At 40.4% G+C, this 26,087-nt stretch overlaps 1 protein-coding gene across 7 annotated transcripts in view; it reads left to right on the top strand.

The window, feature by feature from the left end:
* LOC109632018 (proprotein convertase subtilisin/kexin type 4-like) overlaps positions 1–26,087 on the top strand; it is a 163,432-nt gene that overhangs the window by 36,535 nt on the left and 100,810 nt on the right. For all 7 annotated transcript variants that reach the window (XM_069537850.1, XM_069537847.1, XM_020091112.2 and 4 more), the window contains one exon: positions 1,724–1,829. In XM_069537850.1, the coding sequence (XP_069393951.1) occupies positions 1,724–1,829 (106 nt within the window). The remainder of the gene's footprint in view (positions 1–1,723; positions 1,830–26,087) is intronic.

Genomic DNA, 26,087 nt, shown 5'->3' with positions numbered 1-26,087 from the left:
AAACCCTATTCATGCCGGCAGAACCAGCTGCACATCCACTATAAGGTGCAATGCACTGTTGATTAATAATTTTACTCTGCACAACATGCATATGCATGCAGGGTATGCATCAGTGCTTTTCAAATTGCATAGCAACTAAACATACACCTAACAACACAGAAGGTGCATTACATCAGACAGAAATCACACATATCCCGCATCCCTTGTGCATTTTTTACAGCCATTGTTGCCTCACTATCATGGTCAGCTTGCGAATAACAGCAAATGTCCAAACACAGTCTTTCCTGTTCCAGTTACTTTATATAGCTTTATATCAGAATTGTATATTTATTTTATATATAATTTATTTTAGTAACAAAATCAAAGTTTTTGGATCAAAGTTTGCTGGGTGGGTCAGTGAGTAATGCAGGTGGGCTGGTGCCCACACTATACAATATATATATATAGACTACAAGATAAGGTCCTGACTGGAAATGAATATCAGTTCGATGTTAGTGATACTCATACTAACACTGGATATTGACGCTGCTTACTGCACTATTTGACGTATGGGAAATCTCAAGTTGCTTGAATAGATAATGCCAAGGCCCCTGTTATTAACATGCACCACAAGACAACTGGAGTTGATACAGTAGGAGGCTAATAGCACAGCAGACTAAGATTATGGTTATTTGTAAACATCAGTAGTATCCTTTATAGTATCATCATCAAGAGGTAAACCATCAGATCTTTCTTTAAGAGAAAGAAAGATGTTCAAAACACAGTCCACCTAACTTTCAAGTGTAGAATGCAGAATCATTCACAACAGATCAATATTATTTTTCAGTAATTTAGCACAGCTAACATATTTTTCACACAGGAGCCTTGAAGGTCCAGTGTGTAAGATTTAGGTGAAAGGGATCTATTAGCAGAAATTTAATGTAGAATAATCCTCAAGATGTTTTCACTAGTTTATTTCATCTAAATTGTATGAATTGTAGTTTTCTTTACCCCAGAAAAGGTACTTTATATTTAAATACTTTATATTTACATGGAGGGGACCCTCTCTATGGAGGCCGCCATGTTTTCTACATTAGTCCAGACTGGACAAACTAAACACCTTTTGAGTTTTTATGAAAACTGAAGCTACCACAGTTTCTTTTTCATGTTTGGAAGGAGAGGGTGAGGTGAGGGGTGTTCAGCTGCAACATATGATTTCAACACTAGATATCACTAAATTCTACACACTGTACCTTTAAGTCTAATGTAACATAACGCAATGTAATGGCTACTTCAAACTCAATATTTAGCATGATTGCAGCTGACATCCTAAGTAAACATTTTTTGTAATTTAAATCAGTTGGGATGACAACATAACATCACGATGAAGAAATCACGATGACATAAATCACATGTCGACGTGAGCGGCCAGGCAGGAAGGTGACTGGATCGGGTGGGAGGCAGGTCCACGAAAGCAACAGTAGCATCTAGAGGGCAGGTGAGAACTTTTAGATATCAAACAAGGGAGGTGGTAGAAATGCAGAATGCACCTTCACACCAAAGAGAGAACGTGGAAAGAGACAAGGAAGAAGAGGAGAGAGATGCAGATGATCACATGACAGGGCCAAGCAGGTGGAAACACAAGTGCAATTTCATGACAAATGTAGACTGCACCACATGATCTGTAAAATATTCTGCATTTAGTATTATCTAAAGTTGCATGTCTGTGTTTGTGTGTGTGTAGTTTGCACAGGGTGAGTACAGATCCAGTGAGTCTGACCTGAATGTGATGCCAGTTTGGAGCAACAACATCACGGGTAACGGAGTAGTGGTCAGCATCATTGATGATGGTGAGTTTAACCTTCACATCAAACACGCTCACACACACACACAGGAACTTTTAAAAAAGGTACACAGGTACATCATGGGCTATATTTTTGTGGGAGACTTTGGTTTTCTTTGTTGTGATGAAGCTAAACTTTGGCCCTCAGTGGAGCGGGTGAATGATTTATGCCCCACCAAGCCCCTACCCCCACCCCCACCCTCCCACCACCTTCACCAACCACCGTCATCTCCGTCTCAGTCACGCCACAATGAGAATTCATTTCTCTCTGATTGCTGGGATATCTGGCAACAAGGGAAATGAGAGAGCGGCATCTTATGGGCTCATTCATCAAGAACTAATTGAAGCCTCACTAGTCTCAAGTGCTGATAGAGCTGGAGTAGTGCTGGAGTGTACTGTTTGTATTTTTGTGTTTAAGTGTTCATACTGCACTTTTTAGTTTTTTTTTTACCTCTGAGTGCCTCTAACTCTGCAGTGTGTGTCTGTGAGTGTGCATTTCTCCCACTTGTATCATGCGTGTGAATCTGTGTGTCAGTTATTACTTCAGTGTCTGTTTTCAATGAAAGATGCTGTTGCACCTTCTCTCTGCATAGAGACAGGACGCGTGTGTGTGTGTGTGTGTGTGTGTGTGTGTGAGTGAGTGAGTGAGTGTGTCTGAATATGGGTGGAGGGGGTGGATACAGAATGAGCAAGCAAGAGAGAAAGAGAAAGAGAAAGAGAAAGAAATTAAATAGAGGAAGGATATAGAGGGAAATGTCAGGAGAAAGCAAGAGCAAAAAGGATTCAGAGAGGGGCGAGTTTGTATGTGTGTGTTAATTTATGTGTGTGTGTGTGTGTGTGTGTATGAAACACAGAGTATTAGACTTGCACCACTGAATCTCCTCTCCTCTGAGGCTATTGTACTCTGCTCCACCTCTCTGTATTGATTCCACTGGGCAAGCGCTCCTTCACTCTTTCTCTCCATCTCTGTCTTTCTCTTTCTCTCATTTTCTTGGTCTTCCCCCTCCCCTCTGTTTTTTTCTGTTCCTTCTATGTTAATTAGGAGTTGACTTCTTCCTCTGGCCACACTCTTTTTTTTTTTTTCTTCCTTAGCCCTCCACCTTATCACCATCGCTCCCTCCCACCCTCACTTCCTCCCTCTCGGACAGTGTGCCTCTCACAGCTGAGAGATCATGTACACGTTCACCTTTAGCCACCTTTCAATCGATGCCTATTGATTTTTATATCACAATGAAATAAATTATTTTTCTTTGAGTGAAAGCGCCCCGACCTCTTCCTCTTCCTCCTCCTCCTCCTCCTCCTTCTCCTTCTCTGTTTCCATCCTTCCATTCAATCGTTCTGTTTTAGAGGTAATGTAATTGGCATCTGAGGCTGGTCCTCCTCAAGCGTTGAATCACATTCACCGTGCATTCTTCAGTTTGTGTTGGGTTTGTTTCCGACTTAAGTCTTTCACACTATTTTCTTATTGTCACACCATTTTCCTATCTTTATTTTATTACTGTACTTCCTGGACATGTGTATGACCCTTAAAAAAAATACAGTTCTCTGTGCACACAATTGTGTGTGACTCTCTTTTCTACACTTAACTGTTGATTTCTTTTCGTGCCAGTGACAGTGTGCATATTTTATACCCACTTCTGATCACATGCACCAACAAACTCTCAGTGGTGCTGTTTACTGCTGTAGTGTGAAGTAATTCCTGGATCACAGCACACTGTCAACCACGTTTGATTTGAAAACAAGATGATTTTTATCAGGAGTAACAACATTAACAACCTATTTGTTTTTATTCTATTCAGCTGTTTTCGAAAAACTTTTAAAAGCAATTAAAAATAAAGATTTTTTTTTATAATCTATGAGAAGTACATTTGTCCTTCTGACAATATTTTATCTGACATGTTGATAAAAAAAACTTTATATCATAGATAATCTGAAAACCTTTTTCATCTATGAGTCAGTATATCTATAAGAGGACAACAGGGGTTTCAACCAATCCCCTTTATCTGCACAGACAGGAGGAATAGCTGTGTTTCAAAATCAACACTACATACTGATTGTATTTACAGGACATGAATTAATCTGTCATAGTAACAGACAGCAAACTGTTTCGATATTTTCAATATTTTTAGGATCTGTATTATCATGATTTTTAGACATTTTTCCAGCTTTGAGCATCTCCTCTCTTTACCATCTGCATTGCATCGTGGGAGAATAATATGGATCAACACACATTAAATAGTAAAAACCTGCATGGAATTGAGTGACTCTAAATGTTTGTGTTTGAATGTTGGCCCTATGATATGCTGGCGATCTTTCCATGTTGTATCAAGCCTCTCGCTCTATATCAACTGGGATTAGCTCCAGCGCCCCCTGCGACCCTTACAGGGTAAGCGATATAGAAAAGGCATGCATAGACGAATGGATGAATTAGTGAGTACAATGGAATTGGGAAATGGCTGATTACCTGTGCACATGTAATCACTTGCAGTGTGACCACATTTTCTATTCACTAATTTTCCAACAACAAATAAAGTGTAGACATGCTGAAAGTTAAAGGACAGTAACACCGGAGCCAATGTAGAAACACACAGAAATGTCCATAAGTCTATGGCTCCAATGCATGCTGGGAAGCTTTCCTGCACGCCTACGTTCAAGATGCTGTAGTATCTTAACGTCACAGTCTGTGCTTTTTTTGTATTTATCTTTTGTTCAAAACAAGTGACTCTACATTCAAGCGACTCTGACTTACTCTGAAATGAGTGTGGTTGACCATATGTGGCACTGTGGGGCAGTTTCTTAATGCAAATGAGCTCGTATGTGCACAAGCACTAGTACAATTAACATTATTCATTGCATAAAGGTGATAGCACAGCGCAGTTTGGTAAATACCAACTTTCTGGTTCCTGTGGGCAGTTCCTGTGCAGACATTTCAAACCTGCTCCATGTATGCTTTGATTAATGAGGCACACTAACCTGATAACAATAATAAAAGACATGTCACATGCTCTGTGAATCAACACAAACAGTGGTCATTAGGCTGCCGTCCACGGAGTATGACCGCTGAGTGGGTCAAGAATATAGATTCATCAGTGAAATTGCATCCACCCCACACCCACCTTGTCCCATAACAGCCTTGCAGTGTCCCTGTCACCCTGCTATCAACAGCAGCCTTCTCACTTCATACATGCATAACCCAAACACACTCCGATATCGATCTGCACATGTCAGAGGTGTCCAGAGAGACACAGGACACAAATTAGACAGGAGAAGGGTGGGGTAGGGATGGAAGGGTGGAGAGAGAGAGAGAGAAAGTGAGAGAGAGTGAGAGAGTGAGAGAGAGTGAGAGAGAGAGAGAGGATTTACACAAAGAAGTCTGAACAGAGTTTAGATGATAATTCAACCAGCTCAGGCTCATATATATAATGCAGAGCTATTTATGTCAAACTGATTTGGTAGAGTATTGAAATGGTCCTTTTAAAAAGCTGTCTCACAGTGCTCAGTGCTGGATGTCAGGATAGTATGTGAGATACAGTTGACTATATACATGTACACATCGGTTTGAGGGAATTATTGTTTACTGTATTATTATATTAGACAGATTTTGCACCATTTCTCATGTAGGTTTAAAGTTGCACTGAGACCATTGAGAGAGTAATGCCTGTCTAATACAGATGCAGAGCTGTATTTATGTTGTCATACTCTATGTATTTATCTGTTGATATAGGAGGTGTGATAAAAGATTTGATGGCTTATTAGGAAGGCTCATGTAGCTGTTGTAAGACATAGAGCTGTATTTTTGATATTCTACGACTCCAGCTGATTGACTTAACGAGGTGTGTCCATATGGTATAAAAAGCATTTACTCCACTGTCTTCTAGTGTTGAGCTTCAGACTCAGGTCAGAGCCCTGCATAAAAAATCACTTCTCTTGGTCAGTTATGATTAACTGAGTATTTCCAACACTTTGGTGTGCTATTTAATTTGCTGTCTTCGTTTTTTCTCTCTGGCCTGCAATGAAACGGCAAACATAACAAACAACACTACAACAGTATTACTCAACTAGTCCATTTTTGGACTGCTGAGGTTTAAAGTATTATAGTCTTTACAAACAATCTATTGTATGTTAATACTAAAGATGAGGCTTTGTTTAAGTACCGTCATCATCGTCATTATCATCACTACCATCTGCCATCAGACACCTCTTCAAAGAGAAGCAGATCCAGCCCTTGCATTAAAGATGTGAGTGTGATATGTGTTTGATAGTTGAGTATGGCCCGTAAAGAAATGTAAATGGCCCTTGATAGGCAAAAGCACCAGTGTAAACAAAGCAGGCCATTATTTCCCCAATCACTGTGCATTTGAAAAACACACAAACCAGTGAAGACAAGCTGCTTGGCTGTTGTTTGAGGTTCTTCACTGGATAAAATAAAAGCAATTACATGATTATATTTCATGAAGCAACCAAGTCCTTAAAGTGTTTTCTCTGCCCCACATTATGTTTTCTTCAGGGGTGTGGGCAGGGTGGATGAGTGCCAAAGGCTTCAGCTATCGTTGCAAGACAGGACGTTGCAGTATATGCCCTATGAGCAGTGCTATTTCTTCAGGGTAGACTGGACGCTACAGTGACTTGCAAAAAGAAAGTGATGAGAAGGGTCGGTCTGCCCTGGGCTAGCTGGTTAGCATGCTAATTTCAGCAGAAGCAATGAAGTGATGGAAAAAGCAAAACATGAGTAAACATTAGTGTGGGAGAAGTTTGATGCTAAACTCCTGTTTCTTCTAGATTGTAAATGTAATTGTTTTATTGGGGCTTTAACCCGGACTGTCCTGTTTATATTTCTGAGCCTCGTTTTTTGAATGTGGCAAAAAATCTGCTGCAGTTAATTGTGTGTACTTTATCCTCCATAGGCTGTTTTCAGAGACAGCCGAGGTTGGTAACTGTGTGATGACACAAATCTCATCTTTACAATGTGTGTCACAGTATCTTTACACCAGTGTCCATTAATACCAGTGTTTGTATGTCCACGGTGTGGATGCATCCATGCATTAAGGCAGGATCCTGGCTTAAGTCCCAACACTGTCAGAAGTCTGCATGCGCATACGTGTGTGGGGCTGTTTGGTAGAAATGACACTGGCCGGCTATGGAAAAGTGTGTCTGACAGGGGGAGCGACGGAGTCAGCGTTTTTTTTCTCCTCTTTCTCCTCCCTCCTTGCCCCCCGCTGTTCAATCCATCCAGCTGCTGTCACCACAGGGGAGCAGACAATCTATCAAGGCATCGGGATGCATTCTCCTCACCTGCGCCGCGCCTTTAATGAACAGCCAACATGATCCCGGCTGACAAGCAGGAAATGGATGTAATAAAGATTGTTTCTGCATGCTCTTTGCATCCCTGATAAATCACCTCGCTGTGCAACAGATACGGGAGCCACATGGAAATTTGATTTCACACAGCAAGGGGGGGGAAGAAGAGAGCAGTGGGGGAAAAAAAAGAGCTGCTAGTGGCAGGGTCACTCTATTTTATTCCCCTTTTTCTCCAGCGGAGCAGTAGAGCAAGGTGTGTGGGGGCTGAATGGAGGGACTGTTGTTTTTTTTTTCTTTAATTAAAGCGAGGCTCTTACTAATCCCACCAGCTTTCTGTAATGCCAGGAACATGCCTCTGTGCATGTAAGTCTATAAACAATAACAACAGACATGTGCAGACGTCCACACAGGTGTCTGTTATCATACTTAGATGTATCATTAACGTGTGCACTAGGAGGCATGGGCCACATTTATAAAACCAGAATACGCAGGAGGTGAGAATGGAAGCTGCAGAGATGGAAACCCATTTTCTTTTTAAGAATCTGTTAAATAAATAAAAAGCAAATTGAAGCACCCCCGTGATTCTGGATGCCCTACCAGGTCCACAGCTATACACAAGGTGTGGAGGTTGGGACTGTGCACAACTCTTGGAGCATCTGCAGGTTAAACTTTCCCAGATTTCCTCCCATCACCTCAGTATTTTATTGCCCCCATTTAAAAACAAGTCCTTAATCTTTCTTTATTCAAGATATAGAGAGTAATTTCAAGAAAGCAAATGAAACAAGAGGATTTCTGTGTGAAAGTTTCCGAAATATTCATACCCATATGATACTGAGTTTATCTTCTACTCAAAATTATAAGTAGTGTTTTAAGCACTTCAGCCAAAGGCAGCAAAATGTTTGCTTTTCATTTGTTGCCAGCGAAGATCAAATTTGACTAGTCTGTCAGATAATCGCTAATAATTCTGTCTATGTCTGATTTTCTAACATATCCAGCTAATGCTTAAAGACATACGCTATAGTCACATGTGCCAGGACAATTCAACAACATTGTTCTGGCATTAGAGTGTAAAGCTGTACTCAGATCATTCAGCATTTCAGATCACATTGACATTTCCATACAATTGTTTAGCTGCTTGGCTTAAACATTGGCAGGGAATGCTTAGATTTTAGAGCAAGATGTCTTGCTGCAACATAAGCCCAAACTCCAGGACTTTTTAAATACCATACAGTTGTTGTTCTACTAAACATAGACTGTAACTACATTGTGGCAGGGAACTGATGATGGCCTTGGGAGCAGCACATGTTAAATACTGTAGCTTCAAAACTGGTTTAAAACCTTTACATTAGATCAGAGAACCTCTTGCGGATCCAGATCAGGTCCCAGGAATTTGTCTTCGTCACCTTCTTTGACATTGTTAGATCGGTTCAACATCTTCAGGGATTTTTAAGATAATAATTATGTGGTTTCATAAGGGGACTGTTGGGCCTTCTGTTCCATTCTAGTTGCTTATACTTTTTTGTGATTTTGAAATTCCTTACAGTGACTGAAGGCAAAAATACTTGATAATATAGTAGATACTGTATGTTTCCATTGTAGCACATATGATTAAGAGGGTTTGACTTTAAGCTTCATCTCCTATTCCCCAGGACTTTTTATAGCAAATGGAGAAAACATAACATCACATGTCATACCATGTGAGCGTGTTTGCCGACACCACACTGCAACACGCTACTCAAGACAGAAGACCAAATAAAACACTTGCAAGCACAGGGCCCGCTGTCCAGACCCAGTGTAGCAGTGCTCCGACAGAAAAGGCTTTCGTATTGTGGAGTACAGGGAGAGGGAGAGAAATGAGGGGGTGAAGAAAAGAGAATGATGATTAGAGCTGGGGAGAAATAATAGTGGGGGAGCGGGAGAAATACATGGGGAATGGAATATAGAAGAATAAAGGAGAGCGAGATTGAGATAGGGAGAGAGCCGGAGAGGGAAGAGTGAGATAGGGAGGGGAGGGAGGGGGGATGCAGATATGGGGGTGGGTGGGTAATTTATGATTTAATCTAATGCAGTGTGGACCTGCTGTAAGTCACACAGACCTCAGCTGGGAGAGCGAGGGAGGGAGAGATGGAGAAATCAAGAGAGAGACATTAACCTTTCCTTGGAGCGAGTGCAGAGCTGCTTTATCTGACCACCATCGACTCCTGTAAACCTTCTCTCCTCTCCACCTCTGCTTCCCGCTCCCCAGACCTCACGGCCGTTTCCCAAATGTGTTATGTAATCACGATCAACCTCTACTTCACTGAGTCTAAGTAAGAATGTCAAAGTAAATGAGTCGATGTTGCTACTTTGCATCTCTGATTCATGCAAAGTTGTAGCGTTCCTCACGTTGCTCAGAACACCTGATGCCACATATGTGATCTTCACAGGAAGCGATGCCCACGTGCCTGCCTACACTTGTGTTGTGTTTGTGTTTAGCTCAGCAGAAGACCAGAGAAGGAAAGAGAAACTCAGAAGGAACTCAAACTTCATCAACGGAATAAAGCCCAAGGGAACAGCTGTCAGAAAACCACCCACACTGCATGACTGACGAGTTATTGCTGGGGAGTGCAGAATGAACGCGCCAAAGACCGAAACAACCTCACGAAAAAAATGAGAAATTCGAGGATTCGAAAATTTAACACAGCAGATCATGTATGTTTCTCACAGACTCATCCTGCAGCTCAGTGTGAGGTAACAAACAGTCAATCTGCAACATAAGCTGCCCCAGGAATCAGCTGTTGCCACGGGCGCCGCCAGAAGCACTTTAGATTGTTTTTACACAAAATCATATAATTTTTATTTAAATGTTCTGAGACGACGTGTGTTGCATAGAAATTAAACTTTTTTGACCCTGGATCAGTTTGTGTTTCCTCCAAACGCCAGAAAAAAACCCCATTGGTGATTACAAATAACCAGTATTATTAATAATCAGTTGTTGCCACGGGCATCACTGCTGGCATTTATAGATGAAAAATGTATGATCTCAGTCGTGATATGTGACTGTACGCAGGGTATGTCTGTGATTAATAATAAAAAACACTGCACTCTCTGTTGACTTAGATTCATGTATTTATTCTGTATTTTGTAGTCTATTCACACAAGAACACATCATAAAGTCTGCGTAACTACTCTTTACACCACGTCTCTTAAACTAAAATGTAATGAGCACAAGATCATATTTAAATCGCAAATTCCAGTAAGATAAGTTCTCAAAAAACAAATCTCAGATACTGAGACACAACTGAAAGACAGTGATTCACTTATCGGTCATATACAGGTTATATCAGTAAGTTATACCAAACTCTGGTGTAAAGTGATGATGCATATTTTTATTTCTATAGAAAAACACGTGGAAAGCAGGACTGATTGTTAGGGCCATTTAAAGGTAAAAAGAAAAATCGGAGATTTCAATATTAAGTCATAATTTGAGTCTATGTGTCATACCAGCGGAATCTGAAGCATCTTGTTCAGTTATAATTTAGTGGATGTTTCACAAATGTCACATCTGCACATGGTCATAAGAATCAGGACTTTGAAAAGATTGTGCAAGAAACTGAGTCTATTCTGAAGAAAGAAACACAGATTTGGAGGAAATTGCCTTTTTAATGGAGGAAGAAATGTTTGGTGGTTGATTGTAAGACGTCCATTATTCATCTGTGTGATATTTAAAGAGATTTCATAATTTCACGGAGATTGGTTCAAGGTTTTGGATCCAGAAGGAGTGGAACTATTAGGAGCATGGGTACGGGTTCGCCCTGCTTATTTCCTAAACATATTTTTTTCTTTATTTTTTATATATTTTTCTCATATATCTTGTCATCCATATTTTTTTTAATTCTAACATAACACTATAACTTATTTGGTTAAATTGCGATTTCAGTGTAATATTATGACTTCAGATTTTTCAAATTGCATCTTTATTCTCATAATAGTCTGACATAACTCTGAAATAGATTTGGTTCAATGTCACATTTCATACATTGATAACACTATCAAAAACGCAGGTCTATTGTACATGGTCAGGCCATATGATCCTGTAATTATACTCCTCACAGTGAATGTTTTTAAATTCCTTCATTTACTTTGTGATATAGAGTGACAGATGGCTATACACTCAACTATATGTAGAGCATATCGCATATAGAGTTATATCTAGTTAAGTATATAGGCAACGTCTATCTCATCTCATCACATTGTTAAACAGGAGACTGCCTTCATTAAATCATGTAAAGGGAATAGGGGAGGACATGCAGACACTTTTAAAATCAAAACCTTGGAGCAAGATGACAATGCTAACAAATACACACCCATGTTGTATAAAGATTAGACAAAGCAATTATTGTACAACATTATTATAGATTAAATTATATATTACATTATATGGAAACAGCATTATTCATATTAGTATTAAACAAATAAAGGGGGAAAAAAACGTGTTGGTGGACAAATTGGTAGGCACCACAAGAAATAAAAGGAAAAAGTATTAAAAAAAAACATTATCTCTGGTTCTGCTGCATCAATTTTGACCCTTTTTGTCTGGTGTGATACTGACAATGAGTGTAATGCTAAACTCGCTAAAAGAGGAGTATTCTTAAGTAAATAGCAAGTGTCTGAGGTGAAGTGTAAGTGTTAGGAGAAAAGATGAAAGATCAGAGAAAGAGGTTATCGAGTACATTGAGGTGCAGCTGATAGAAGGAGGCACCTTGAAGAGAAACACTCGACTGCAAGACTCAAAGATCAAACTGATGATGATGAAGAAGTTAGTTGCAGAAAAACCGCTGCACTCATTTTTCCCCCTCAGGAAGTTTCCTAACTGAGGGAAATGACCTGGAAGTATCTAAGTGGCAGCAGTGTTGAGAACTGGTCGAATTCTCTAAATGCTGTGGAGAAGATGCTTCAATGCTTCTTTTCTAATCTCCTTTAGCAGAAGCAGTTACATTTAAAGCTGAACATCAGTTTATTTCTTTGTGCATCACATCCTGCACAGCCCACATCCACAGCAGGCAATTATCATTCGCCTGTATTTCTTTGTGTGACTGCACCTGCTGAAGAGCAGGCATATTGAATACCTTCATAGTTAATACATTAACATCATCATAATAAATATATATAAACATAGATATTATAGATTATATAGACTAATATTGTCATTAAATCCCCTCCATAATAGAATCCACTAAAGATGCATTTCTCTATGTGTCAAATGTATAAATATGTGTCAAAAGTACTTTATTGCATATTTCTGAATAGAATTTATTTTGGCTCCTTATATGAAAAATATAATTATTTCAATGGCTCATCCTTAAAGTATATTTTATAGTATGAGTTGCTGTTGTTACCTATGACATAATTTTAAGCCTGCATTCCTCTTTTCCTAACTCCTTCATCACACAAAATTGGAGAGGAGTTAGTTTTGACCACAGCAAAACAGATGACAGAAGAGCAGTTATAAATCAACATGGCACCAGCAGGGGCAATGTCTCCAGGAGAATGGGACTGAACCACCCACCCTCTGGTTAGTAGGGTCCCGGCCACTTGTTGATGTTTTCCTTTAGCTGTGAAACAGTTCTGTTGCAATGGCATTTTACATAATCTGTGTGCAGAAATGTTTTTGGAGAAGCCTGTCATTGTCAGTCACAGGTTTCCTGTGAGAGAGACTGTCAACCCAGCTGCTTCCTGCTGTGGTTTCTTGTACTCCGCCTGTTACAAAAAAAAGGGATTCAATCCCTGCTCTTCAAAACTCAGTGGAGTTAGCCAATGCCATGGTAATGGGCAGCATCAGCGCCTTCTACTGGAGTGCAACTCTTGTGTCTGCATCAATAATCTCCCTCCACAGAACCATTTGCCTGGATAAATATTGGTTTTGCGTTGGCCCCTGTAATGGCACCCTGTGCAGGCGGCGGGGCCTGTAAGTGACGTTGTCTGTCACGCTGTTGGCAGGCTGGCGTGGGAGTCGTTGGCACATTGTGGGGTCTCTCCAACGCTCATTTGAATTCGCTTGTCCCCAATCATGCCACTACTCTCAGCGACTACACACTTCCACACTCCACTCACACACTACTCCCACTACCTGTTTGGGCGCCGGCGCACTCATTTGCATGAAATAAGATGGAAATGGAGCCCTTATTTATGCCAACAGAAATGGAGTGTGTTATTAATGGCACTATTGTGCAAAAGAGACGGTGGCGGTAAGAATACATTACAGAGGCTATTTCTGGAGTGGCTCGAGTCACGCAGAGGGTAATGCTTTACAGGTCCCTGATGACTTCTACAGTCTGGGAGCCAACGCTCTGGATGGGCTGTGTGGTTATGTGCATTTTTCTATGTGAATGTGTGCATTTTTGTGTAGGCCTGTGTTTGTGCCGTATGTGTCTGCATGAGTTTATCTACAGTCAGAACATATGAGTGTGGGTGCATTTGCGCCTGTGTACTGGCTCACGCCTGGTGAATGTGATTCTAGGAGATGATCATTTGTATGTTGACTGGTGATGGATGGGTTTCCTGTGATTGACAGGTCTCCATTCATACACACTTCATTGTGAGACTGTGTTGTGTAGGCTGGAGCAGGAGGGAGGCAGAGCTCCATTTCTGTCAGTCAGACATTGATACTGAGATTTGTGGAGTTCAGTGGGTCAGTTTTGTTTTTATAAGTCACTAAAATGGGAGGAAGAAAAAGGTCTTGTGGGAGCTGTTGCCCATTATTTTTGTCTTGCCAATTTGTGCCCTGAAATATAGACAGGTGTTTTGGAAGTTTAAGAAAATGTGTCTGTTTTCAGCCTGCAGTCGCAGCATCGTCTCATATTGTGATTATAATTCATGTATTTTTGGTCATTATTGTGCTTCTCCCTAAACAATCTACCAAAATCTGCTCTGGTTTCCCCTCAGCTATGTAGCAGAGTATTTTTAGTCACACTAGCAGGTTGAATTTGCTGGTCGGTTTGTCGATCCACCACTGACATACTGTATCTCAAGATTTACTTGATGGACTGGCACACAGTTTTTGGACACACTTTTGTGGTTTAAAGGCAGTGAACCCGAAAACCCCCCTTACCTGACTTGTCTCAGCACACCACCATGAGGTTGTACTTTAGAGTGACGTGTTTCAACCATTGACTGCATATAAAGGTGTCAACATACATTTTATTGTAATTATTTTTCATTTAATCAATTAAAAAATAATTTGGTACACAGATTCATGTTTTGCTCACAGTGAATCAAGGCTAGGGGATTTGGGGATCCTGGAAAAGTCTCCAGTCATGCCAATGAGTGGACGGACAGGGTGCGTGCAGGCAGGCAGGTCAGCCAGTGACAGACAGGTATGCCAGCCAATCATTCAGTCCAAATGAAATCATTGGTGATGTTTATTCAGACAACTTTATATGTTGTCGGGTAGGGCTGGGTGAAATCAATATCATGATTATTTGGAATTACAATTAATGATTGACTATTTTATGCCGCCCCACTGGATCACGAAGTGCATTACTCGGTGCCAGGCAACAAGTGACTATTCTCCTCTGCTCTTTTCTAATGGCTCACATGTAAAACTGATCTTAATAACAACCCACTGAATTCATATTTATATTCCTGGATAAACGGGGCGTCGCTTCTCCTGCCACAGTGAAGTTAAATCACGGTGTTACGTCCTAATCTGCAGGAGGAACTTCTCTCCTGCCTGTAGGAGTGTGTGGGTGTGTGCTCGTCTCTGTGGCTCTTCACACAAACTGATAACCACATTTATGTAGTTATTAATCATTGATATCGGATAATGAATCCAGATCGTTACAGTCGCTTCACACTGGTGTCCTGGCTGTGCGGGTCAAGTCCCCTCTCGAAGTATGTGTGGCAGGTAAACTGCCTGAATGCAAAATGTTGGACTTGTTCTCAATCAAATACATCTCTCATCAAGCTTTGAGTGAATCAAACAAGCACAAAGTAAACTTTAGTACTTTTCATGTCCTAATAAATTCTGATTAGTATTAATTCATTGTTAAAGTGTGAAGTGAGTGTAGGTCAGCAGGGGCAGTAGGACAATACGCATGGTACAAGGTTACTGGACATGTAATGAGCAACTGCCCTGACCCTGAAGCAGCACATCGGGGCCGACACTGCAAAATGAATGAAGGGGAAACCCGGCAGCTTGTGAATGCACGCATTGGGGAAAGTATTAACTGAATTAACCGACATGAGCAGGATTAGGTCAGTGTGAGATGTTGACTTTGATACATTTACGGTTAATAACTAGCTCTACATCGTGGATTTCACATGAAGAGGATTTCGACAAATGAGATTAAATGAGTTTTAGAAACATATTACCAAGCCTACCTTATTACCTAATTAATGGCTAGCTCCATGCACTCATAACCTAAGCACTGTTAAAATGGTCATGCACTCACCACTAAACATTCGTACATATTAAACAGATGTTGTCCTTTGAAATTGTGGTGGGGGAATTTATTGTTATGTACCAGATAAAACAGGAACAAATTGAATGTCTATTCGTATTTCTTTCTCATGGAAAGTGCAGTGTTATGCAGGAAGCAAAACCCACACAAAACCCACATTTCTTGTCACATTGACTGACCCCGGCAGACATTGAGCCCCTTCCCTTGATGTGACATGACCCCGCTGACCTTTGTCATCTCTCCTAAACCTGAACCTGCTTCACCACTCACCCTTGATTGGCCCCTGGGTGACCCACGACCTTTAACCTTATAAGCTCTGGTGTTCCCAGGCTGCCTCAGAGGAGCGAGAGCATGCTGGGTAAACATTATGAGCTACTCAACTTTGTGAACGCCACAGCTGCACACAAACAAAGGAGGGAGTAGAATGAGAGAAAACGGTAGTTCTGTAAATCTGTAATAATATACGAGTGAAATCTTGATTTCCTTTCACTTTTTCTATGTTTGCACTGATTGTGTTCTGCTCATGTGTCTTTGCATGTGGATTTAGTATCTTACTTAGCAGCTCGGAGCGCCTGGGATGAAGGAGTGTAGTAAAATAGAGACCAGACTTGTTTGTGCATGTTTCACGCTGCCTTGTTTTTAATAGAGTTTATTAGCATGTGAGTGGCATTCTCAGAGCACGTCTCAGCTGTCCTGCTGATTTTAAATTTTAAAATCGCATGTTAAAACAGGAAGATGGAGAACAAAAAATACCCATTAACTGGAAATTCCACCTACCAGGGCTAAATTGGTGTAAATAGTATTGTTTCCCTCTCTGTCAAAGATATATGGAATGCCGTTTGGCTGATGGCTCCAATAAATGCTGCAGCCAGGCAGGCGTAGAGATATAACAGATATGCTCCAACACTGCGTCTAACCACTGGGCTGTGTAACTGGTCCTATGCACCATTTGTCATGTGTTTGTGTGTGTGTGTGGATGTGTCGGTGGGGCGTGGGGAGGGGGGGGGTTGTAGGTAACAAGAATTTAGGAGAGGGGGAAACAAAGCAATTGAGTCAAGAGAGAGAAAAGACAGAAAAACAGTGTAAAGACAGGGAGGAGAGATGGAGAGCCGAGAGAGAGAGAGAGAGAGAGAGAGAAAGAGAGAGCTGGTGTTGGGAAAACACACATCAAATAAGCTAATGTCAAGGCCAGCGTGGTCCCATAACTTCTCCATTCAACGAGAGGTCAAACTGGGGTCAAGCTCTATTGATTTCTTTCTAGGCTTTGTGGCAGTATTTCTCTCAGCTAATAGCAGGTTGCAGGCCTTCACCAGCGCTGGATGGGATCACCGTATAACATGGGAGAGAGCTATTTCTGGACGAATATTAAAATGATCCCCTCCGTATGTCTGGCACAGTAAATGTTATGATAGGAAAGATTGTGTTATATGCACAGTAGTTACAGAAATACAACAGATAGAAGTTTGAGTGCACAATTTACGCTTCATGTGTTTATCTCTATACACTTGTCACGTGCATGCAGAGTGCGTGCGTGTGTTTTGACTGCATGTTTGTTTCGGTATTAAGCTCATCATTTTTGCATGTGCACTGCATCGGTGTGTTAGTACACGCACACGCGCACACACACACACAACCATATCGGCGTGTTCCTGTGTCCGCTGGCGTGTGGTGATGGATCGCAGCAGTTCCCTGTTTACCTAGCCTCATGATTTCCTGTGCGTGCGTGTAACAAGTGGAGTTTGGCAGGATTAATGAGCACACAGCTTGCTGAATGGGTGTTTGGCTCCGCAAAGCACTCCATCATAGCCTGATGCTGCTACCATATCCCTCACAAACACACACACACACACACACACACACACACACACACACATACATACACTGACACACACACACACACACACAACATGCACTCTGCAACTCACCACTTACCCTTGCTCTTAATTACACATGCTTAGCCAAGTCCCATTAAGCAAGCCCCCACCCCTCATGCTAAACAATGTTAAGGCATCCACATTTCTCATAGAGTGCAGTGTTTAAATACACTATAGTCTCCATACCGCAGTGTGTAGGAGGTAAATTGTTCTAATACATTCGCTTGAGTGGGGAATAGAGAAAGAGAGTGATACTTTTTAGAAAGTTCCAACTCATAACCAAACATATATTATAATTGTATATTATAATATGCAATGCTTATGATAAATTAATCATATATTAATCAATATTTTCATTTTGATTATTTACATGTTAGTTTACATGTCGGTATTTCAACTAATATTACTTGGGTGTGTAGTGTGTATCTGAACTGTCTTTAGGTGATTTTTTAGTATTTTTTTTAGAGTCAAACTAATTGGCTTTTTGGATCTAAAATATTACATTTTATCAGTGATATGTGTGAATGACTTTATTGAGATTGTAGCTGGTGAATGAATGTCAGTGTCATGAATGATATTTCACTGATCTGTTCAGAATTGATATATTACAAAGCATATATTTTTTGCCACTTTCAAAAATCACTTTACTGGACAATGACTGGGATCGTGGAGTTTAAAAAAATCAACCACTGGTGTCATTTAATGACATACGGACCAGTAGAAAGGATACTGTGTATGAGTGCAAGTAGCTGAATGGTATAGACACATGCCATTAGAGCTATGGCTGGTAATCCTGGAAAAGCTGAAAAAGCTTGAAAAAAAAAGCAACAGATACATTCCACCCCCTTCCATCGGCCCTCTCGTCAAAGTCACGCCCCCAAAACACATGAACACACACTGACAAATGCGAGGAGCCGACGCTTACGTGACTCCGCTCGCTAACTTCTGACTATCGTCTCTGCTGCAGCACTTCATTTCTCTGGCTGAAGACTCCGGTCATGTGCAGTGAGAGCGCGGGCGGAGCGTGCACAGGCGGGCAGGTTGGTTAGTGACAGACAGCTACGCCAGCCAATCATTTCATCCAGTCTGGAACTGCTCATGCTTTGTACAATCCTGCCACAGACGCCGTCTTTTTGTCAGACAACTTTATTTATTAATGGTTATCAGGGCGTGAAGAGGATTTCGACAAAAAAGATAAAAAGTGTTTCAGAAGCAAATGACCTCCCCTACACCTCTAGTGTGATTCCAACTGGACACATGAGTTGCATGTCATACCCCTCTCCTCATATTTGATGTGTTCAGATCCAGTGTGCGAATGTGATAAAAACCTTTCTGTAATATTGAAACATAGATAGCACTGGTTTGAGAACTCACATAGAGGGAGTGGATGTTACATTTAATACACTGCCAGTATGTGTTGGCATTTAAAATGAGGACTCCTTAAACGAAGCTGCATTGATTTAGATAATTTATTATTTAAATCATCCCGTTTAATTTAGCTGCTGGCTCTAAGATAGCTGTGGCTATAATTAGGAAGCTAACAACGCCGAACCTGCGTGTTTGGTTAAATGATTTCACTTTCTCTGTAGCCGTTGCTCACAGCACTTTGTTATAGACACAACTGTACAACCAATCAGATCACAGCTTATCACAAATGAGGACTACTTGCTGGTTACTTTCCACTCATGCAGGTTTTTTGTACTCAGTCTGTATGGCTATTCTGAAGCAGTTTTATTAGTCTGGGATAATCTTATATTATCTGTGTTTCACTGTTGTAAAGATCCCTCATATCAGCCCATGAGTCTGTGTTGAGGGTCAAAGCCTGGAGCTGGATACATAGTAAAATGAGAGCATATAATTAAATGCAATAAGAAGTAACTGAAATTTGTATGTGTTTCTGTGCACAATCAGTATTATATATTCTTTTGCATGATACAGTTTGCAAAAGACTACTTTAACTGTGTTTCTCATTCTGTTTGTTGGTGTGTTTTCTCTTTGAGTGTATGTGTGCGTGTGTGTGGCCTGAAAGGGGGATGGTAAAAAGGAGGACATGGGGGTAGAGCAGAAATCAAATCACTTAATTGCAGCATTTTTCATCTCCATCTTTTGTTTTATGGCGGCTGAGGGCCGGCGAGCAACTCAGGCTGTGATTCATGAACGTCAGGGAGGCCCATGAGCAGCGCCATCCCTCATCGGCACCCAGCCGCCCGCATACCCAAAGCACCCACACAATTACCATGATGAATATTACTTGTTTTTGTTGTTTGGTTCTTCTTTTTTTCCTCCATTCTTCCACTTCGCTACCTTCATCTGGTTTTAGTGGGAAAGGGGTGTTGCTTAATGCAGCCGCTGAGCTGTCAGAAATAAACAATTTACCATTTCAGGTTCATTCCTCCCTCTGCACCCTCGTCTTATGAGAGCTGAGCCCACTGAGACTGGGAGAGAGCAGATGCAGAAAGATAGGCATGCACGGGGAGAGAGAGAGAGGGCGGGAGATCCAGATAAGGAGGAGATAAATATAGGGAGGGGAGACGAGAGATGTGTTCATAGATGCTGCGACCAGATTTAGGGAGTGGAGGATATCAGAATGGAAGGAGGGAGTGGGGATGCCGTGAAAGCGGAAGGGACAGAAAGGTACAGGAAGTAAGTAGGAGATGCTGAGAGATATTACACATCTGAGAGGGAAAGAGAGGCAGAGAGACCTAAAAGATGAGAAGAAGTTGGATAAGAAGACAGAGGCTGCAGGATAGATAGTGGGAGGGAGTGTGTGAGAGAATGAGAGCAGCACCGGAAGGACAGATAAGAGGAAAAGAGAGCAGAGAGATAGACGAGAGGATGAAATCATAGAGAAGCTTTTTAGGATCATCTTGAGTGTGTGATATATCAATACTGAATTGATTTTTATTATTTCAGAGTTTAAAAAATCTGAATAGTATTTTTTATTTAAATATATGTATCCTGTAGCATTGACATTTCAAGAATCCCTAAATTTGGTTATTAAATAGTTGTGACAAATATCCTAAAGAAACACAGAAAATATGACAGTAATGTTAATCCATAGTTTTCACTTCAAATAAGTATCTATAACATCAGTAGAAATACAACTAAAGTGTCTTCTTCAGTTAATACTGATATGTCTGTGATCACTTGGGTAATTTTACACAGGAAGTGGAAATTCTCAAATCTTTTCATCTTATTCATGGAGTCATTTTATAATTGAAATCCCTGAACCTTTTTAAAACGTGCAGAATTTGTAAAGGACAAAAAAAAGTTTTTTTATAAAACTGTGCACATACAACTTAGTATTGTTCAGTAACTCAGGAGAAACTATACCAGGACCCTAAAGTATAAACTAAATGGAATTTAGTTTAGTTTGTTATTTACAATTGCGTTTCCTGTCTGAAAAACATGTTCAGGAGTGAAGATGTGAAGAAAGCCTCTCAAACATACGACATGCTAATGTTTTTAACGATGATTTGATGATGTGATTGATTCAATGTTGCACAAAATACACATGTATTATTGTTTGGAAATGTTTACCAAAATTACTGTTGTGATTCAGTGCTGTGGCTTAGAGATAAAACTGCCGTGGCTTGATTGACAGCCGTAGTAACAACAGTTCCAGGTTAACAATCCCAGCTGTGAGCACAGAATGTGACCTTTAAAAATGTTGGATAAATAAAGCAGTTTTCACTGAAAGGCACAAAGAGTGGGTGACCCATCTTTTCTTTTCTTTTTTGTCTCTTGGCTTCAGTCAACACCCACATTGCTCAGTATCCAGTAATTCAGCTCTCAGGGGAGATATAGTTAGAAGTTAATATTGTAGCTTTGTGCAGTTGGTTATTTGCAGTTGGTTATGCATAGATTTTATAGTTGTATTTGAGAATTGATTTGTATATTTTAATTAGAAAAATACTGGCTTCACACATGTCTGTATCACACATACAATGACAAATAAAAAATCAAGGCACACGTATACTAACATACATGCACACAGAGGTTTTGATCACACGCTCGGCCAAATAAACCTGCCCTGGAAGCGAGGTTGCCTCCCTATCGTGTCCTCATAGTGAGCTGTGTGTGTGTTGCACCAGTGCCGCACCGCACACACTGCGATAAACACAAAGGAACAGACAAGAAACGAAAGATGAAACAGAAGCAGAGCCTCAGACATCATGTCAGCTCATCACTGTGGTTGTCTGTGCGTTTGTTTGCATCCCTCACAGCGGTGGACAGAAGTGGGTAGAAGAAAGAGCTGCGAGCACGGACAACACGTGTGTGTTTGAGCCTGGCTGGGCATTTCTGATGAATGCGTGAGTGTGTGTGTGTGTGTGTGGGCACCCAACCTGGGAGTGGCAGAGAAGGTGAAGCATGTGTGGGAGAAAAAGTGATGGTGATGCCACGTATCAAAAGAAAGCACCATTAGCCACAAGCCACATTTACTTCTCTGAACAATCTGTGATGGGTAAAAGCAATTTTGGCTAATGTAGAATAAAGAGATAATCAAGTGGTCATTTAATATGCGTAGTGATTTTCACAGTAGCTGAATGGAAACAGCCGGCAATGTTTATTAGAATAGCACCTTTCACCTTTTAACCTTTCAGAAAGGCTTTTAGAAATGCTTTATAAAAGATATAAAGAGACATTGAGACAAGATTTTAAATTAATACAGAACAATATAAAACTAGAATGGAAGTCAGTTGAGCACATACCTCTGCCAAGGCCCAACAGTTCCTTTAAATTGAATCAAGCTGCACCAAATTACACACACAAATAACTGATTTACTTTATCAAGATCTGTGAATGATTCCATGGGAAAGCAATGATATGCCCCTGGTTCTGGATCTGCACTAAAATGTAATTATTCCCTGACCCATGCAGCATCCTTCCATCAAGTTTCCCGGTAATTAGTCTTTTACACAACATGTAATCTTCTAAAAACAAACAAACATACATACCAACCGACCAACAAATGAATGGGTTTGCAAACCCATTTGCTACGTTTATGCAAACCTCTTTTGCAGAGTAATCAACAGCATTTTAATAAGAGTCGAACAAAACAAGATACAATGTCACTAATAAACTAAGGTAGAATAAGAAAAATCAAACAGCAGGATACGACTTACTTTCTCTGAAAAATGACAATCAATGTAAAAGACTTGAAGGTGAGGTCAAATAAAGAATAGATCAACAGAAAATTACTAAACTCTTGATATAAAAAACAACCTCTCTCTTGTTCTATATTTTGTGTTTTCCATTCCATCCATGCATTTCAAAGAGAGAGACATCTCTGTCATCACTGTTGTTTTCAGACATGCACTCCTACGGGCTGTATGTGTGAATGTAAATGTCCGAGTGAGTGCCACCGGAGTTTCTGCGGACTTTCTCTGCCCGGCCCCCCCTGTTCCGCAGAAACTGCAAAGTAGCTGATGTGAGAAAAAAAAATCAGGAGATCCTCTGTTGATGAAGTTTCTAACATGCAGACACAAAATTGGAAAAAGACAAAACAAATTTAACCGGATGAAAAGCGGTGTCATAAACGTAGAGCACACAGACAATGTCAAGAGGGCTTTTGGTGATAAGGGCTGGTGTTGATGTGCTGTAAACAATTAATTCCCCAGCATGTCACATGTTACATCCTGCCTCTGTCTGCTGCTCCACTCACGCTGCGTCGTTCACGTGAAAGGAAACGTCTGGAGAAACCCACAGTTCCTCCAGAAGTCATGTCCAAAAAGAGCTTTACTCTATTTGAGATTCAACGGTGGAACCAGAACTGCTGCCCGTGAAGCAGCGGGAGCATTATCAACACCTGAGTGCTTATGAATTAAGCTTCAGTCTTTCAGGTAGAGATACTCCATGGAGTTACATCTTGATAAACCTAAAGGCCACAGCAAATCTACTCAGCAGAAACAACACAAAATTGCATTTTCCTCAGTGTAAACCCAAAGAGGCTCGCAATTTATTGTGGAAAAACAAACAACTACACTGACGTAATTGAAGTGGATCTGTTCTAAGCTGCTGTCTCACACACAGTCTCACTCAGAGTGCAAACACAACGAATTCAGACAGCTTGATGGCAGCTGTTGGTTAATTTTCTACATTCCCTTGTTTTCGTTCTGTACATATACTGATGCTGTCAACACATGATGAGATGCTGTTTTTACAAAGGAAGTAATATGTTGCCTCACAAGTGTTGTTAACACTTTTAAAGTATTTAATATTACATATTAATAAAAATCTGCTTGTTGCTTAAACACATACTTCTTAATAAAAGTGATTTTGAGGCAAAACTTAAAAGTAGTTTGACCTAGAATAGTTTTTTATGTACAGTACTTCGGGACAAGTGAGGAAGGTGAATAAAGTAACACATTTTAAGGCAATTAAATCGCACTTTTTAATAAACACTTTTTTATCAAGGCAGACTTCGGTGGCTTAGGTGTGGCAGTGTCTATATTTTGTCAAACTCAATTTAACACCCACTAGGATGAGAAAAACTGTGAAGTAACACATACTTTTTTTGTATCTTAAACAGCAGAAGACACAAAGTATGCGTTTCTCTACCAGAGAGATGAAGAGGAAGCAAACAAAGGGGCACCAGGGCAAAATCAAAGAAAGAATAGATTCAACTGACTAAACCCAGTGCAGAGAAAAAACAAGGTGCATTTTATACCATTACAAAAAAAGTATTCTTTCATTATTTTTGTTTAGTTGTTTCTTCTTTCGAGCTTCTGTGTTTCACATGATTCACGCATCAAGATACTGAGTCTAAAATTAGGTTATATACTTTTATTATTGCCAACCATTTCCTTAGGTATCACTTATTATTTGAGATTTTTATTTATTTTTCCTACCAGATTAATTTTCAGTTTATTGAAATAGTTTCTATTTATAATAAAAATAAATGAATGCCTGAGACAAACATGCACTGGTATGGTATTTGGGAGTTTTCTTTAATATATATTATATTTATATCTCATTCATCCACATCTATACCATATACAGAACATCATCAGCTCTTCCTTTATACAGTATTTATAGATACAAGTATCAGTGCAGAACAGTCAGTTAATGAGGAAGACTTCAGTGCACCAGTGCCCGCGGGGCAGACAGTGAACTGTGTGTGTGCGTGTGACTGTGCACGTGTGTGAGTGTAGACTGTAGCCAGCTTTTAAATATTAATCTCAAGGTCAAAGGGAGAGAGCTTTTTGATATTCATGCAGGGTGCCGTACCCTGTTTCTGGTGCTGGAGCCGTACCCACGCTGCTGCCTTTCTCACTGGCTCACTGGGTCATTTTGTCTGCTCCTGTTTTCTCCTTTTCTTTCTCTGATGTGTCGGCACAGTGTGTAGACTCACGGACACAGAACATATGCAGCCATGTAAAGGTGCCGCATGTGCTCTTTACTGCAGTTTAACATTGGAGCATCATCACCACAGTTGAGATCAGCAGCTTTTTGTTTCTGCCATGATGGATTTTGTAAAATATCCGCTCGGCTGATTTTTTGCACGATAGGATTTCAGATTTCCTGGTGTCAGTTAAGAGCGAAATGAAAGATGATTACGTTTTCTTCTTCAATCAAGAGAAAGAGGAAACATATGTACAACTGGAATGGGACTCAATCGAGCGCATATCCGCCAAGGCCCAACAGTCCCCTCAAATTTCACACACTCATCAGTTCCCTAAATGTACAACATTTTTTCATCTAGATCAATGAATTATAATTATTACCTGGGAAAATATTGGAATGTTGAAATAACGCCCTTGCTTACAATGTTAAATAGTAAAATAAAAAATCCTGGATCTGCCCCCTGATCCAGATATTTATTTTTTTATTTTTTCAAAGAGCAAGCTCCTTGCTCACAATTTTCTTCTCTGGTATTTGACGGACCCTCGATGCAGACTTTATCGCCACCTCCTGGTCTGGCATGCTTGTTTTATCATTTGTAGTCGTTTTTATGTTCTCGTCTGGACGGAGATGTTTTGTACAATGAAGGTCGTGTGGTCTGAGATTTCTTTATAAATAAAGGGGAATATATCCACGGTGACTTGGTCCTCCCCCCCACATGATCTGTACTGACTTTAGCTCAATCGATAACAAAAGATCATAAACTCATCATAAATTTTCATGCAGACAAAATTGACAAAGTCAAATAATCTATTCACTAAAATGAGATACTGATACTTTTTGCCTCAGATTTGTCTCAGCATGTGTAGGTAAAAATATTTGGGGAGGATGAATGGATCTCTGTGGAGAAGTGACATTTTTCATGATGTCAGTATCTAGATAGCTCTTAGATTGACAATTTATGTGGCACATTATTTTTATCCCAGAGGCGGCTGTCATATCATATGAATTGGGCAGTTCTGTGTCATACGTGTTTCTGCAACAGGCATTGTGTTGCTTATAGCAAAGAGGCATATCTAACAAACCCCCACCACTGTATGTTGCAGTGCTGTATGTATACTTTGATGCCAGATAATCTGTGTACGTGCATACAGCATTGAAGAAATGTATGATTTAAAGATTAGACTGTGTGTTCGTAGTATTCACTGCACTGTGTGTCTCCATCACAGCTGCCCTACACTGTAGTTAAGTTACACTGTACACTGTTACGCTGTAGTTAAGTTGAGAGCTCCTGGGACTCCTTATTAT

This window comes from Paralichthys olivaceus, chromosome 13 (assembly GCF_024713975.1).
Source record: "Paralichthys olivaceus isolate ysfri-2021 chromosome 13, ASM2471397v2, whole genome shotgun sequence".
NCBI lineage: Eukaryota > Metazoa > Chordata > Actinopteri > Pleuronectiformes > Paralichthyidae > Paralichthys > Paralichthys olivaceus.
This window is presented reverse-complemented; position numbering and strand designations above follow the sequence as displayed.